Raw genomic sequence first — 18,258 nt, 5'->3', positions numbered from 1 at the left:
CAGGCCCTGTCGCCCAGGCCGGCGCAGGGCGCAGCCCCCAGGATCGTGGCCCCCCAGCTGATCGTGATCAGCAGACCACCATCCAGCTGCCCCCCGGCTTCACTATCCCGCCCGGTAAGTGGAAACGCAGTGGTCGCGGGCTCGCCGCTCTTGCTAACCCTTTTTTCTTGGCTGAGGTTTTTTCTTCCCAAAGTTGTCGTCTTCCAGCTGCTCGACGTGCTGGAAACAAAAGAAGAGCCACCTGTCTGAGGGCGACGTCTGACAAACAGGCTGCCGTTAATGAGGATGTAATTGGTACGGGACGGGCGGTTGCTAATGCAAAGTAATAATGACTGTTGGTTGATGAGTTACTTGTTTTGTCTTAGGGAGAGAGCGGCAGTCACGGTAAGTTATTTTGTAATGGTGTAGTGAGCAGTTGTGCACGAGATAAAAAGCTGGGCTGTTAGAATAATTTTATATATGTTTTGAAGGACTATATTTTCTGCTTTACTCTTGATAGTTTTGAAAAGTTTTCCTTCTTCAAAGAGTGTCTTTTGCCGAGAATCAGGTGGCAAATACAGGCTAATTTGTGTGATTTAATCTAAAATGTTTCATTTTGGACATGAGGAAAAATTTCTTTACTGAAAGAGTGGTTAAACATTGGAACAGGCTGCCCAGGGAAGTGGTTGAGTCCCCATCCCTGGAAGTATTTAAAAGACGTGTAGGTGAGGCGCTTAGGGACATGGTTTAGTGGGTGGTGGTGTTGGGTCGACAGTTGGACTCGATGATCTTAGAGGTCTTTTCCAACCTCAGTGATTCTATGATTTCAGTAAGTGTGATGGTGTCATTCTCTGTCGCATCTGGGAAGTCTACATCTCCGGATTTTATTTCTAACTCTGAAGTAACTGTTGTGTCCTGTCTATTCTCCTTTTCTTAACTTTCATTACTAAAAATTTAAGTTCAGCAAGGTTGCTAACTAACCAAAACAACGTCCCTTCGTCCCAATGATTCCTACTCTAACTGTATATTGTTTCACCTGAAATTTTGAAGGGTTCTGTGGTCCTCTACTTAGATTTTCATGTTGCAAAGAGTTGGTAACTTTGTGCCTTCTTGATTTAGGAGATGATTTAACATTTGAATTATTTTTTTATTTTTTGCTATTAATATCAATAGCATGATAATATGTGGAGCTATTGATGTAGTCTGAAGTAACTTATTTCTTCCACTGTGTTTCTTAAAATATTTGATATTTATTAGCTAAGCGGAGCAAAAATGTGATGGTATAGAAGCTTGCTTCTAAGTGGACTTCTAGCAGTTGTGTCTTTGGCCATAGTTTATGAAACTCCTGCTCCAAATTCTAATGCTCCAACCAAATAAAGCTCAGTGATTCCATCAAGACCTAACTAACTTAAAGCAGATAAGAGGTTGCTATTCAGGCTGTATTAGTGCCTTTAGCCTTTGATTTCGTGTTGTTAATCTGTTTGATAATTAATATACACATATGATAATGTGCATCATAACTGCATACAGTTTCTGAAGTTTATTATGTCAATACTTTGTTCTGCTACTTAATTTTCAAACAGAAGAGGAAAACAGAGCTCTTAAAAGCGATCTGGTCCAAGGTTTAGAAAATGTTATGGAAATAATACTGTGGAAAGTTACAATTTTATTTTATTACAAGATAGTTTGAAATCCATTAAATTTGCATAAACATGAAGATAGTATGTTCAAAGATGAAGGTATTCAGAAAATACAATGTTATTTTTGAGTTTTTACTCTTTAAATTACTGTATCATTTATAATTAATTTTGAAACTCCCATATTTTAAACTTCTGTCTAAAGCAGAAATTTAGAACCAGTTTTTGAGAATAGGTTATTTCAGCATATAATACTCATAAGTTGTGTATTTCATCTTTATGTGGCTGACAGTAAGGAGAAATTAATCTCATAATTTAGCCAGATTCTAATTTGTACGTACTGTTCAGTAAAAGAAATTTAAAGTCCTCCAAACTGAATTAAAACATAACATTAGTATGTGAACATTTATGCATCTATAGTGGTAATTAAGTCTGCAACTTTTATTGAAACTGTGTGGCATGTGTTGCAATTAATTTGTCCATTCCATTCAATTTTTTTATTCAGAATGAGTTTTAGAAAATTGGAAGATAAATTAAGAAAACACCTGTGAATCAGTATAATGCCAATAGAGCGTGTTTTTTTTAATGCATGGTAGGCATTATCCTATGAGGATTTTTATATAAGGTTCACAGTATAATAAGAGAAATGATACCTGTTTGGCCAGTGGGCAATGTACTAATTTTTTTGTGTCCAGATGGTTTAGGAATGGCATATATCAAGTACATCACCTGCTTACAGAATTTTCTACAAATATAAACCCTGAGGTTTGGTGCTTGAAGGGCTAGTGAGCGTAAAATGCTATCTTTTTAAAGAATTTTTATGGTTTGGGTTTCTTCTTTTTTCCAACTCTTGTTTTAAAGATTACTCTCTGGGCTTTGAAAGAGAGTTAGGATCATGTCTTTTAGATGTGGTCCTTCCTGTAGCTCTCTATGCCTTTTGCCTTAAAGCTTGATTTCCACAAGTCTTTAGTTTGTGTGGCAGAAATTTGCCTTCTCGTTGTGCTTTTAGCAGTGACGGTTGGCTGGGAGCACCTAAGACTATGTGAGGACTTTTATTGGTGCTGCAGTTCACTCACTGTTTATCCCAGGATTGGGATTTGTATTTCTATGTCAGACACTGAAAGAAAGACTTTCCTGGTATAAGGTACTTTTGAAATTTGTTACTTGCTTGATACAATACTGTTCAAATTTCTTTATCCTCATGATATGTTGCAAACCATGTCCATTTACTGAGGTGTTTTTTTTTCTGGGAAGCCAATAATTAGAAGTGGATGTAAGCTTTTACCTTCTTTATTTTCCCTTGAAAAGTTAAAAAATATATATGAAGCAATTTGCACATAGGGATAAGTTGCAGAAACAACGTCTACTGACTTTATCAATAGAATAAAAGTTGACTTCCTAGATCCTTATTTTTTGGTTTTCCAGAAGTTACAGGCAAGATGTTTTCCTGTCTACAGACCCACAGTATCCTATGTGTATCCTATCTAGGTTAAATTATTGAAATGTATTCTGGAACTAACTTGGAAATTCTTGTAAAATAATCTGGCTGGGGAACTGCTTCTTAATTCTGAGAAAATTAGAGGACGCACATCACATGCTTTGCAGTGATCTTGAATAAGTGTGAAGCTCCAGATGATCCAGGGACCAACTTAACTGTTGTCTTCCCTTTTCTATCTCGCTGATTGTGGAAAACTTAGGCCAGTTACACTTAGGGCAAAATTTGATGGTACTGGCTGTGTTGTGTAGAAGGCCTCTATTTGTGAAAATGCGCTACTAGAAAACAATCTGAAAGTATTATCATTTACTTCCAAAAAGTGTTAGGAAACACTTGCCAAGTATTCTGTTAATTTGAAAACAATTCCTTTGGTGTTTTCCTAAAATATCTGCACTTGTATCATTTTGTGCTGAGGAGTAGTTGTATTGGTTCTCAGGGTATGATGATATTTTTTCTTGATGTCTAAACTACAGGTAGTGCCTCCCAGTACAGTGATGGTGGATGCCAAATAAATCCATGTGTTAATGCTCAACAATTAAGTAAATCTCAAATATTGTATACTCAGAAATGTGTCTGGCCTAACATTTGCATGTATACATCCCTTAAAGCTGTTGTTTTAGTAAAGCCCTCCTGTCATTGTCCCTGGTATGTTCATACTGAATTCTGTTCTCAGCTACTGGATTGTCGTTATAGTTTACTTTTAACGAATATTTCTTTCTAATTTTATTCTGCTGACCCTGGCTAGACTGCTGAAAGTCACTGTACACCTGTACACTCAAGTGGCCATTTTTTTCATCACTTATCCATAAACTGCAGTTATTTGAATTCCAAACTGAATTGGGTATTAGTTTTTGTCTGCTAGTAGGGGCTCCTTTTCTTCTTTGAAATAAAATCTCATGTTACACCAGAATTAAAAAAAAGATACAGTATAAAGAAAAATGTACAGTGCTATGCCTTAATTTTATTCTGTATTCTGTAGTTAGATAGTTCTTTATATATAATTCTTCATATTATTCTTTATTCTATAGTTATTGTTACTTTCTTCTTATTAGGTATGGTCTTGGTGCGCACGGATGCTGGACAGCTTGTAATGGTGCCTCAGCAGGCTCTAGCACAGGCTCAAATGCAGGCTCAAGTACAAACGCAGGGACAAGGTCCTACCAGCATTTCACCTAGACTTTCAGTGCCCACAGCTGGCCCTGTTTTTCGCCTATCAACAACTCAGGTATGTTTGGCTTGATTTCACTTTACTTTTGTGCATTATGTTTTAGCTTTAGCTAAACATTATTAACTCATATGTTTTTGCGAATGTGCTTTCCTCCCCTTTTTTGTTGTGAAAACAGGAAATACTTATTCAAATGCAGTTTATTTTCTGAGGCCTAGGAATTTTTTTTGTATTTCAGAAAAAATCTACTTTATAGAGTCTCTCAAGACCTTGTTCAGACTGTGAGATCATTGGAGGCTAGGAGGCTCAGTCTTAGCCAGAACTTAGTTTGGATTGTATGCCACTGGTTCAGTAAGCGCCCCTTGTTCCTCTGAATCAGAAGCATTGTGATATCCCCGCATGCTGAATGGATGCACAGGATAGCTAGATTTCACTAGAAATTAGAAAAGGAAAAGCCAAGCACATTCAATACAAGGATTTGCAATAATTAACTTTTCTAATATACGTTATTCAAAAGAAAGGTTTGATTCCTTTGATTCACCGCTGGGTGTGATCTGTCTATACTTAAAGTTTTGTCTGTGTTATGACTACATTTCCTTTTTTATATGGATTGACAGGATAGTGTGCTTTCCTACCCCAAACTCTTCAGTGGAGTGTGTTTATTTCAACTCAGAACTGATTTATTTTCAAGGGTGAAGGTGTATTGTTTTTTAAATTCCTTGGTAGGCTGTATTGGTTTAAAATTTTGTAGGGAGGCTGTTTAGCTTCTGGCCGTTTGGGGCTAGAGCTGAACTATCTTACTAAAATGTAGAGGCAAACAGCTTTGGATGTTAGTACAGGGCAGCTGTGCCATAATAATAATAGTTTAAGGTAGTTTTGCCTAAGGTCTTTGTTTGCAGAAGTGATAAGTAATTACGAGTGGAAGTAGATGAAGAGGATGTCTTTATAATTTTTTAACTAATCGTTGTATAGGTTGCTTGAAATAACTTAAACGTGTATTTCCCGATGTTTAACATTTGATTACTGTCGCATTATATGCTTTGGGAATTACACCATATTTATAGTCTAAAAAATTATTAAGTTTAATTCAAAACTGAAAACAACGATAAACTTTTCAGAAGAGAAGGAAGCCAGAATAAAATCGGAGCCTTGAAAATAAATTACTAACATGAGGCAATCTAAAACACAGGGTAGCCAACTAGAATGTAAGTTTTAGAAATGACTGTCACTAGGAAGTTTGTAGCTCAATGGAATGTATCTCAGGAAAGACATAAATAAAAGCCTGGAAACACTTGAAGAACTTAATGCTCTCAGAAAAAGAGCTAAGTGTAGTATTGGATGGAATTCGTAAAAGAACTCTTCGCAGAGAAGGCAGCCATTTAATGTTTAAATTTGTGATATCTGGAAGGATGAGAAGACTTGTAGAAGCCTTCAAAGATAAATGTGTTTCAGGAAAAATAAGCACAGAGATAAGCTTGTGTTAATTTCAAGATTTTTTTGACTAGTTTGATGACAACAAAAATCCAGACAAGTTCTTCAGTTTGTATGTCTGTCTTTGGTTGTTTGGGTCTTTCTTTGTAAATAAATAGTCAGTTCTTTAGCAGCGACTACAAGGATATATACAAGGGACTATATAGCACACATTCTAGCAATGGATCCTGAGACAAGTGCATAGCATAAATGCAAAACAGAAATTGTGGGGTGGGACTGTACCAAGAATATGATCTCAGTCTGTTAGAATGAGTTCGTTTTAGCTGTTTCTGTTTCATACTGTTAGTTTTCATGTAACTTTAACTGCTGTGGCCAGCATACAGAATTAAAATTCAGAGTGGCAACATTGATAGCGAATTAAATAATAACAAATTGTCTGTAGTTCGAAAATGTTTGAGGAATCCACCTTTATTGTACATAGAATCTTAGGAAGCATACAAAAATGTAGACCAACTGCTTGGCTGTGTGTGTTCAGTCTTTATTAAAAGACTGGAGTTTGGATCCCAAAGTCAACCTTAAGATGTGTGCATAGCAAATGTTGGGAGTTGATCATGTTGGCCTCAGGCAGCTGTTCTTTAGTTATATGAAGCAGTTAAGGTTGCAGAAAGAGTATAATCTGACTTGCTGGATTTATATAAAAATAAACCTGTGAGGATACTGCATGTTCATGTGTTTGTAGAGGTACCTAAAATCTGAAGGAGTTCAGGTATTAGAAAGATGTAATTGTTTTTGTGCAGTTCTGCCCAGATAAATACCCCACCGCATTATAGATATTCCTTTACACTTGTTAGTGCTAATAAGCTGGTTGAGAATAGAGGAAACCAGCAAGGCCTTATGAATGATAAACGTCTTACAGGATGCAAAAGTTTGATTATTTTAGTGTGGCAGGATTAGAATCATGGTATTGTAGCTTGTCAGGATTCATCTCCTTTGATGGATCTTTGAAGTAGCTGCCCAAACTGTACTGCATCACTTCTTTATTTGTTGTAATTAACAAGGATAAGAAATAATTAATATTGTCCTTGGGAAATGTACATTGAACTTCCATGACTCTGCATGTGGTCTGCAGACTCTTCTTTTATTTTTACAGTGCTTATGTTTTAGATATGTTTGACCTTAGAGTGTTCCTTAAAAATGATGGTTGACAGCCTTTTAAAACCAGATTGTAAAGGTTTAGAATTCTGAAGGTTCATCATATCAGAACTAGATACTAGACTTCTGTTTCATTAGGTGGATGGTTTATAGCCAGAGACTGTTCATCGGTTTTCTGGGGGAAATGTCCAATGACAAATATTATGCTAAGGTTTTAGAAGTGTCAGTTATTTGTTTGAGTAGCCATTATGATTAATCAAGAAAAAGGATCAAGTTCTAAAATACAGGAAATTGTGTGTACTGAAAAATAATTTTTTCAGTGAGTTTATAATTAAACTTTTTCCTTTCAGAATCAAATTCTGATGTGTCAGAAAGCTAAATTCTGTCAATTAAAATTTTCAGTAGAAATTTAAAATGTGTGGAAAATAGTGTCTTATGTTTTTATGTCCTTAAAGTATAATACTCAAGAGTCCTCCTCCACTGTATTTGTTTGAGTAGCCATTATGATTAATCAAGAAAAAGGATCAAGTTCTAAAATACAGGAAATTGTGTGTACTGAAAAATAATTTTTTCAGTGAGTTTATAATTAAACTTTTTCCTTTCAGAATCAAATTCTGATGTGTCAGAAAGCTAAATTCTGTCAATTAAAATTTTCAGTAGAAATTTAAAATGTGTGGAAAATAGTGTCTTATGTTTTTATGTCCTTAAAGTATAATACTCAAGAGTCCTAGCCTCCACTGTGACTGAAACACAGAAAAATTGTGTGTGCCATTAGCTCAAGACAGACAGAATATAAACATTAATTGCTTGAGTCCTGTGAAATATTTTGCCAGATTGATGAACATTGCAGGCTATGTGGTTTTAACCTCTAGAACATCATACCTCTCTCTCCAATATGGTAGTGGAATGATTGTTATTTTACTGTGCAGAGCTCATTAAATTTACTACTATGTTTTTATTAAATTATTTTAAGATAGCTTTATTTGGATTAAAATGCAAGATGCTTTAAATATGTAGAATTTAGTGATGTACTTCAGTCACTGAGTTTGTGTTTTACTCTACTTTTACCGATGTAGAAAGTCTATGCAGGTGGAAATTTGCAGTCTACCATAAGCATTCTAGGAGATAGTATCCTACTACGAAGAATGTATGATCTGTCTCAGAAAAGCCGTAGCTTTCATGGTTCATAGGTATTATGGTTGCTTTTCTTCAGATTGTCCTAATTTTTAGCCAGTGTCAAGTGTGACAAGTTACTCAGCTAAGTGATTGTTTTCATTGTTATAGTTAATTTGTATATACACTTTAAATAATTATTGTGTTAAGGAAGTGTGTTATGAGCTATGTAGTTAGATGTAAAACACAGGTTATTAAATAATGCACCAAAGAAATTGCAAAAGCTGGCAGTAACTCTTGGCAAGTCATTAAGAAGTGTTGAGAGTGATAACTTGAGAATATAAAATGAATTATGAATTACCTTTTTAAAAATTACAAGAAAAATAATCTGAAAAATTACCAAAGTGTTCATCTAAATTTGAAAGCTCTTTGAATCTCTCCTCTCGACAGCTAAGTAATTTCTTCTTCACTGTCAAAAAAGGACAGGGGAAAATAAGGAAATGTTTTAAATATTCTTAAATGAGATTGACTTGATCGGTACATACAGCACTATCCAGATTCTAAACTGCTTCTGCAGTCCAGTAGTATAACAAGATTTTCTTCCCATATCCCAGGGCCATCATTTGATACATCTTCTCCCAGTTATTTGGGAGGAAAACAAAATCAGGTTTCCCATGAAAATTCCTCTAGCTTCAGTAGATGGGCTTAGATCCAGGACAGCATGTGAGGAAGGAGCCACCTTTCTCTAGGAACGGTGGAAGCTGCTGAAATAGAGAAAGTATAGTCTGTTTTCCCTTAGGATTTAGTATATGGGCTTAGGATAATGCTTTCCTTGAAGACAGTGGCTTTATCCTTACATGTTGCATTGCTGAAGGTTCAGAAGTCAAATTATTTACCTTTGTAGGGAACTGATACAGCCATCCCTCTTCCCTTCCCAACTTAAAAAAAAAAAAAAATTTGATTGCAGTGCCAAACACAAAAGTTCAGAAGGATTAAGATACATAACTTCCTGTTCATCCTACATTAATCTCTTCTGTACATGTGCAGTGTGTTACAGTCTTTGCATGATAAATGCACACAGATAAAAGTTTCAGCTAGGCAATCAAGGCACACAATTGATGTTGCACAGCAAACAAATCTGATGTTTCTTACATTTTGAGTGCTTGGCTTTGCTATTTAAGTTATTGTTTGACTTCTATTGTTTGTAATACCTTTGTCTCATTTTTTGCAGCTTTTAGGAGTAGAGGATGTAAGCAAATGTAGTACAGTTTTGGGGACAATTTTGCGTTGGATTCTTGGAAGAAGATAGGCAAATCCATTTTGAAAGGAAGGCTTGGGTTCTTTTTTTGACTCTTAGGTGGGGTGATCTTTGATTAGATGTTTACTTCTGCTCCTCTCAATTGCTGCTGTGTAAAATATGAATAAAATCTGCTTATTTTCAATTCATAGTGGAATTCTGGAAAACTGGCTAATCGGGATAAGCAAGTACCTTGTAGGAAGGGTCTCAATTCTGATCAGTTTAATGCCAAGCTCAAAGGCTCTGGAGCATGGGAATGTGTCCCAAAAGGATGTACAGTGTCTGAAGCATGGAGTTGGAAGTAGTGAAATGGATTCAGTCAGAAGAATCAGAATGTGAAAGTAGCAGAATAGTACAGAGAAAGCAGTAATTGAGAGAAGTACCTGTAATAGGATGATGTACTTGATACTTTAATGATCTTTTGCATTTACAGTCTTTCTGGTGACTTTAAAATGTTCAAGAAAAGCATGAGTAGGTACAATTGTACCATAAAATAGTTTTACTTTAGGTTCAGTTATAAGATTGTAGAGGACTGTAATGGGGGGATATTAACTACAGCTAACTACATTTTATTTTTTCTTTTTAGGGAAAAAATACTGCAAAATATTCAGGTATATAAAAATAAAACATTTTTGAGATTGTGAATATAAATTCATCTTCTTGATGCAGCTACCAGAGGCGCTTGACTTTTTTAAATTGGTATCCTATGTTTTACATGGAAGTTACTCAGTCCTACGGAAGATTATAATAATCTTTTGATGTGTTAAGAAGTGTAATTTTGTTGTACTGTGAATACATTTTCAGTGATAACATGCTTGTTTCAAAAAACATATTTAGTGAAATAATACAGATTTGGACGTTTAAAGCAAACATTGGTGTGAGTTAACTGTGCATAATTTTAATTGAACAATTTTCTCTTTCTTCATTATTTTAGTTTCCTTTAAGTTTTTGATTGACATGAATTTTAGCTGAATATTAAAAAGTGATTAATGTTGCCAAAATTTTATCTGCTGTAGGATCTTAGTTAAGGTACAGGACTTTTAGGAAACAAGCTTTAATTTGATGGAACTTTGGTTGATTTTTAGAAAAATTTTGTCCTGGATTCTTGTATTACAAGCCGGTCAAATAAGCGTGGGTTTGCTTGCATTGCTATATTCTTCAGAGATAATAAGTAAATTCAGAAGTCTTTTAAAACTGATTATTTAGATTGCATTGAATTTTTGCCTCCATATCTTGTTTTGAAGCTTGAACTTGGAAATTATGAAAAATAGGCAGGTGCTGCCATCTAGTTTTTCTTTGGTCAGTTTCTTTTGTTTATCTACATTTTTCATTTGTACAGTTTATGGCTTTTCATGCTTTTGACGCAGATTTTGTTTGCTGGTTTCAGTATCTTAGTACCCAGTTGGGTTTACATTCATAACCAAAAATGAAAAAATAAGTTACTTATTTTAAATTATTTTTAATTAAAATTATTTTATGTTACAAAGTTAAAGTGTTGCTGTACACCAAGAATATAAAGTGACTATCATACAGGAAAGACCAATGTTAGCCTGGCCGATAATACTTTATTACGGAGTATCTGTTATCAGAACTTAGGAATCAGGTGAAATAGCGTATGTTGGAATTTTCATGAGACTGCTGCTGAAAATGGATTTGGTCTTAGAGTTTACTAATGTTTTTGTTTCAAGTTTGATTCAAAATGTGTTTTCCAGTATTAAGCTGCTTTGTATATTTTTAGCTATCAGAAAAGGTAGTGTAAAGTTATGTGTGAATTTTGATGGTTTAGTCCAAATATTTAGGCACATAAGTGGGCAACTTGACAATTCTTCTTCTACAAATATGATTATCAATCACTTGAGTTTTCTTTTCATTGCATAAATAGTCCATTCAATATATATCGATGTATTTTTAAGAAAATTACAATTCTTTTCTAGCTTTGTTTTTTCTTGCTTTAGGCATTTTTCTAACTTCTACTCTTCAGAATTTCAAGGTCATGATATAAACTTCACTGATTTGTTTTCTGTGTTTTGACATTCACTTTCTGCTAAGTTTTACCATCCTTTTTTAAAATGAAAAAAAAAAAATCTTTTGAACTTGTGAAAAGTGCTGAATCACCTGCTCTGGAAGTGGCTATATTTTTGCTATGAAATATGGTTGATGCAGACAACAGCAGCTTAGTCTTTGCCATCACATGTGATGTTGAGAGCAGTTTTAAACTTGGCTGACGTTTCACAAGCTGTTCTTCTTGCTGAAGCGGAGCCTTTCAAATCTGAGATAGTTCTGATAATATGCTATGCCTGTGTTTTCAGCAGTGTTTGTATTTTTATGTCATATTTTAGTTTTGGTATTTATTTTCTTGTTTGAGCTCTTTTTTTTTTTTCTTTTTTACTGTTTTTCCACACCCTTTTTGCTTTTCTGATAAATGCTTATTTTACTTTTTGCAGAAATTTTAAGCAAATCGATAAATCTTTGTTTTTGCCTGAGGTGCATGACCACTATTATCAAATAAGCTATTCTGTACTATTTCTTTTGTATAGACAGTTTTGGGGCTTCTTCTGCAATATTGTGCAGAAGACATTTGTGTTAGCAGGGCAGGTAGGTTGAAAGGCCAGAGAAAGTAAAAAACGTATGGTCTTGGCTATGATTTAACCACAAAACCATTTTCCTTCCTTTCCTTCATGGTAAGTGAATCTTTTCTGTATAAACAGATAATAAGTTCTTACTACTTACAAATTCTACTGTTTACATTTTCATAGCATTAACATATCTTTTAAAACTTCTTAGAAAACACTCAAACATTATTAAGGCCGTAAAATTAAACGTGCAAAGATCAGAAAATGCTATAAAGAAGGTTCCTGAGCAATCTAATAGTGGCTCCCATGTGCATATGCATTATGCTGCATGACCACATACTACTGTTATTTTTAATTTCTACAGTGTGTAGGCTGGACAGTCTTAATGAAGAATTATGTAATTTTTTTTTTCTCCACTGTTTAGTGTGTTGCTTCGGGCTTCTTTGCTGCATATTATCTAAGCCCCCCCTCTGAAGTGGGAATTAATAACCAAGCAGGTTTTTTTGTGAAGCTTATCCCTATAACAACTTTCTCAACAATGCAGTTAAGGGGATTATTAGCCTCTTTTTATAAGTAGAAAACAGAGTCTAATTGTCTCTATTTTAAATAATAAAATAAAAATACTGGTTAATTTTTTGTGTTCAGTTTGACTTCATTGTCTTCAGTTGCAGCCGTGACCACTCCTGGTCACAAACCCCACGTTTCAAGTTGTCCATTCATAAATATATGGCATAAGAGTATTGATTACAATAGATTATCTATATTTGCATGCAGCACAAGCACTGAGCAATTGAGGCAGGGGTAGAATCTAATTGTAGGGCCAAAATTCAGCTGCTTTTTATCCACCAGATTCTTTGGATGAATCCTAGTGATTATAGATGGACCTAGCCACTTCACCAGGGAATGAGAAAGTACTTTGATAGTGGATTATATAGGTACTTGCTTACACCAACAGGATGCTGAGACTTCAGAGGTAGGGGTTTTGGACTTAGAACCCCTGGTTTCTGAAGGTTTTCTTTGGCGGCCCCAAGCTCCTCTGCCTATCTAGTCTAATTGCTCCCAGTCCTGTGTCTTCGTCCCCTATTGTTGTTCTAGTTCGTGAACCCAAAAGGGATGTCACAAATAGGAGGAACACAGCAGCGTCTCCCTGCTTTGGGTTCTGATGCTTGAATCCAGCGATGCTGTGGTGTCCCAGAACTGTGGTGGCAATTAAGGTTCTGCCTCTGTTGGCTGACTTGTTAGAGATTCTGCCTCCAGTCATTTTCTGCAATTGTGTGCAAATGTTGAGTTTTTAAAGGGTTAATACTTTGGCTCAATTTGGCTGTATTTTTACCAGAGTGAAAAAATGAAATCCCTGACATACAAATTGCTCTGCAACTGACGTTTAAGTGCACGTTCCAGGTGAACCATAACCAAAAGAACTGAGAGGCAGTCAATAAGCATATGAAGTTTCTCCATGAACTGTTCAGAAATCTGACAGAATATTAAGTAACGGAAACGGAGTTTGGTACTGGGGAGTGTTATGATACCTTAATAGTAGGTAGAGTTACCAGCCATGCCTATAAGAAAGGTTGTATAAATTAGTTACTCTAAAATGAGCTACCAGATTTGACCTTTAGCCTATGCTTCTGCCAGTGTCTGCAATCCCACCTTAGTTTTCTCTTTGTTAAATGCTGTCTTTTTTTGTTTGAGGCATTGGGGCATCTTAGCATGGCCTATTTTGTTTGTAAGAAGTCTTCTGGATTAATGATTAAAAATAAAATTGAGTTTTATTTCAGATTTTGCAAATTTAAATCTAAACTTAAAGGTCATATTCTGCTAAAATTGAGTTTTGGATAGTACCTAGCGAAGCCATGTATTGGAAGACACAGAAAGAGGTGTCATGATGTGTATTGCGATAAACTTGCCCCTGCTTTTCTGTTAATGTTTGTTCAAATGCTATTGGCGTATTTTCTTTCTTCCTTTTGTGATTGATAGTGGCCACGTTTATTGACAGGACTGATCATGAAGTGATACATGCAACATACTTGTCAAAAGTAAGCTCTCTTGCTTTGTAGTGCAGAGACTGTTGCTGGTACCCGGAGTGTTCATCAGTAGGTGGTACTATAGTACAAAATAAAAGTATACCACAAACCTGTTTCCAAGGGTTTACATACATTGGTGTACTAACCTGTGGCAGTTTAAATTGTCTTGGTTTTATAAAGCTGCGAGTACACAATGCAATCCCTAAAATTGGTGTAGTCCTGCCTTGGCAGTGACAAATAATCCCTGGATATTTTGGCGTATTTTCTCCATATTCAAGTGGCCTGCTTTTTCAAATGCAGCCTTGTACATTCCTTCGAATACAGAGGCAGCAGCTTGTTTGTGCACAGCAGGTACAATGCGATTCACTCCTGTTCACGCCTCAAGCTTTGCCTCTCTATTTATGTGTCTAGAGCTCTGGGGAGAAGGTCTACACAGGAAAGTTAAGATGTAGTTATTTAGGGAGTGGATTTACAGGACACAGAGTAATTCCACACTGACTTCTTCCGTGAACAATTATAATGTGCACTGACTGCCTTTGTGGAAGTGACTTACTGCACCCTGAACTGGAGTCACTTGCATTATCTGCATGATATGTGCAGGCAGAATGAACCTGGGGACATCCCCCCTCCAAGCTGGCCAGACATGAGCCAGATCTGTTTTGAAATCCTTATTTCCACAGTAGCACTGTGGTGTGCTCCACTTAAAATTTCTAGCCTCTCTGTGTGGACAGAGCCAGCTCAAGTCTGTATACAAAAGGCAATCTTAAGCATTCCCAAGTGTCCCCATGGAGATTGGTAGGGGATTATATACTGTATTCATTCATGTTGTAGTTTCCTGCCTGTTAATGTCTGAGTACAGGGGAAAAGCCTCTTAAACATTACTTTCATTTATTTAGGAAATAGAAAAATATGTGTCTAATCAAAAATAATACAGTTACATTTGAAAATATATTCCTTTCTAAGTCTCTCTTGGTAATTTTGGAATTTAATAGCATCATACCAAACCTTAGCAGTTTTTCTTTAAAGAACATAATAAGTTCTTTTAGATTGTTCCAGTAGGAGCTTGACACATTGGGTTATAATTTTTTTAAATACTGTTTAAATTTTTTGTTTTCTTTTTGATGGATTTCTCATGAGATCTGTTTACAGCTTGCCTTTCATAGAAAACACAGCTATTTGTTTCTAAAGAGTTTTCACCAGTTCTTCTTGAAGTATTTGTGTTGGGAGTCCTTATAGTCTCTTCTGGCAACTTGTAGCTGTCATTTGAAGATCATTTCCACGATATTTAAGAATTTCTCTAGGCTAGTTCCTTGTTATGTTTCTCATCCACTCATTTCATACTTACCTTTTTAACATTTAGGAGGTTTGGAACCACATTAGTAAACTGCTACATTACTTTGTTTGCAGTTCTTTGGTAGTAAGGCTTTTTCTTCATATCCAACACATTAATAGATTTTACTGCCATTTTGTAATAAAGGCTTTTGTAACTATTGATTTTTAAAACTGAAGGTGAATTTAGTCGTCATGTTGCAGAGTTTGCTCTTGTGGTCTGGCACGATGGAATACTATGTGTGGCATGTATTGCATACTTAGTTGGATAATATGCTGTTACGATACTGAAATTTTATATTTTAATTATATGCGGTTTTGTTTTCAAGTATGTTCCTGTGATGAATTGTGGGCATTTATTAGCTAAGAAAAATTCTCTAGCTAGCAGTCTGAGCTATGTATTTCTGGATTTCTGGCTGCAGATCTTTCTTGGAACTGAGTAGCTGCCAGAAATTTGCCTGGCTATCTGCTTGCTTTGTAAATCCTCACCTCTGGAAGCACTTACTGACAAGAAGGGGGCATATAACACAAGCATGCTGTATTTTTAGGTTGGAAACGCTGATTATAAGCAAATGAACAAGATAACACAGTATTTATGTTTTTAAATACAAACATTCATCAGGTAAATAAAGTTTCTTTCAAGCAGTATTTTAAGGAAATCGAAGCAAGTGATCTTCTTTACAGTGAAGAAAAGAGGTATGGTATTTAAGAACAGAAAAAGCTTATATGCTCCTTCTTCCAAAAAGCCAGACAATTCTACTTATTCACGATGATGCTGTTTATTGCCTCTAGGCTGTCTCAGTATGGAAGACATCCCTAGTCAAGATTTTAAAAATCTTGAAAGCTATCCAAACAAAAAAAAGGGTTTTGTTCAGATGTCAGGTAGATTTTTTTTTTCTTCTTTCCTTTTTTTCCCCAAGTACAGAAGATTGATATCCAGTAGATGATGTTGCTGGACTGATTGGTAAGGAATGCTTGGGGCGTTGAATGCCTGCCTGGGCCTCTGTTCCTTCTGGAGATCTCTTAAGTATATTGGATGTTCTTTGAAGAAGTATTTTATGTAGGTTTAATAGACAGTGTAAGAATCTAAAATAAGCCGTTCTTTATAAAAATACTAATTATAGAGACATATAACTTAAAATGTAAATCAAGAAAAATTAGTTTTATCTTGTGAGAAACAATATTGTCCATGATTTAGTACTCCAGCCGCTTAGAAAATTTGTCTTTTCTAAGTATGTGTTTGAATGCAAATCTTAATAAATGGAAGTTATGAGAGACCAGTGGGGCCTCCATTTTTAGTAATGAGTAGTTCTCTTTTTGTCATAATTGCCATATTGTGTGATGTATATCTTCCATAATGGTATTTACATTCCTATAGAATTAAATAACAACTTTCCTGGAGTCATTTTTTATTCCCAATTCTTGTCCTTTTATATGATGGTAAGAGATTTCAATCTCTCTCTCCCAATTAAAGTAAATTACAAAAACAATTAATATGTTTGCTGCATGAGGCAAATTTACTGAATTGTAGAGTATGCCACTGAGTGAAAGGCTGTAAGCCAGTCATTTTCCTTTGTCTGCACTTAACATTCCAGTTGCTGTCTGGTTACAGAGTGTGCGTTCTATGACAAAGATTCTCAAAATGCTTAGACTTCATTTCTATGCAAGTTAGTTTCTATATAATTTAATCTGAAATTATCTTGAAAATATTTTTCTGTTCTCTGAATTTTCTCTCCATATTAATTTTCTTCAAGAAAAAGCGCTAGAAAAGGCCAGTAAATACCAAAATGACCAATATGTGTTACTGGCAATTATAAACTCAAATATTGATGAGTACTGACATGTAAATACTGCAACTGAACTAATACAGCAATGTAACATCAATTTTTTGCAGGTCACATCCTATTTTTTCTAATCTTCTCCACATATCTGTATGAGAAACAGCTTTTAGGAGAAATATTACAAACATATCATTGAACGTAAAGCTAATTCTTGCATTATTTGTGAATATATATTTAAGAACATGTTACTGTTTTTGGCTTTTTGCAGCGTTAATAATTATTATTCATGTAATCGCTATTATTAAAAACTCCTGGAGATCAAGTTACTAAGGAGGAAAAAAAATAAAATGGTTATTTTTCCTTTATTAGCAACCAACTTCTGTAGCCACATCTACTGTCCGCCTAGGACTTCCAGTGCAAGCCAAAGTTGTTCAATCAACTGCTACACCTGTCAGTGCTACGTCTGCTGCAACTCTGCCAGGAGGCTCTATTCTTTCACATACCACAGTAAGTAGTAAGAATATAAAAAGCAAAAGATGGGTGAAGAAAAGAATGTTTGTAATTACATTTTTTCGAAAGTGAATTTTAATGTTCCTATGTTTGCTTTTATCGCAAACATAATCCCAGAAATTAATAATGAATGTATAGTCAGACTGTGTTATGCAGGTGCTGAGTGATAGCCTAGATCTTATTTTCTGCTGTTTCCTAGATGATAAAAAAAATGGGGGTAGCATAGATTCAGTTTTGAGCTTTTTTTGAAGAAAAAACTTAAACCAGCTGGACTCACGAATACTGTGTCAGTGGTGGACATGCTGTACTACGTTTGTCCCCCAAGAGCTGTGGTGTCTGCTGTGTGCCGCAGGATCCACAGCATCACCTGTGGCATCGCAGTGCAGGTGATTGTGTCAGCTTGTTCTGCATCTGTGCCCAAGACAGAGCAAAGTTCTGCAGTCAGGCTGGACTGGGGGGTCCTGATAGCTTCTGCTCATCATGTTATGCTGCCTGGCTGAGCTCTCTAGCTTCTGCAGTCCCATTTGGTGTGTCTGAGACTTTTTGGCACTTGAAAGGGTGGCATGTAGGGTCAGATAAAGTATGAGAGCTGAACTGGATGGTGTGTGTGTGTGTGTGTGGCGCTCTGTGCAGCCTGATAAGCTTTCCAGACTTCTAAGGTTGAGGAGCATGCAGCACAGCCTTTGTGTGTGGCCCAGCTAGGTCCAGAACAGTTTTGTTTGCTAGGGCTTTGCACTGGTGCAAAAGCACATATGCTGCTGCTGGGTTCAGA

At 35.7% G+C, this 18,258-nt stretch overlaps 1 protein-coding gene across 1 annotated transcript in view; it reads left to right on the top strand.

Moving 5' to 3' along the window:
* The window catches only part of LOC103901903 (transcription initiation factor TFIID subunit 4), a 151,312-nt gene that overhangs the window by 1,438 nt on the left and 131,616 nt on the right, over positions 1-18,258 (top strand). The window contains 4 exon segments of the mRNA XM_019473018.1: positions 4-64; positions 67-114; positions 4,164-4,336; positions 17,346-17,483. Of these exon segments, the coding sequence (XP_019328563.1) occupies positions 4-64; positions 67-114; positions 4,164-4,336; positions 17,346-17,483 (420 nt within the window).

Source organism: Aptenodytes forsteri, unplaced genomic scaffold (assembly GCF_000699145.1).
Source record: "Aptenodytes forsteri isolate BGI_AS27 unplaced genomic scaffold, ASM69914v1 Scaffold70, whole genome shotgun sequence".
NCBI classification, from domain to species: domain Eukaryota; kingdom Metazoa; phylum Chordata; class Aves; order Sphenisciformes; family Spheniscidae; genus Aptenodytes; species Aptenodytes forsteri.
This window is presented reverse-complemented; position numbering and strand designations above follow the sequence as displayed.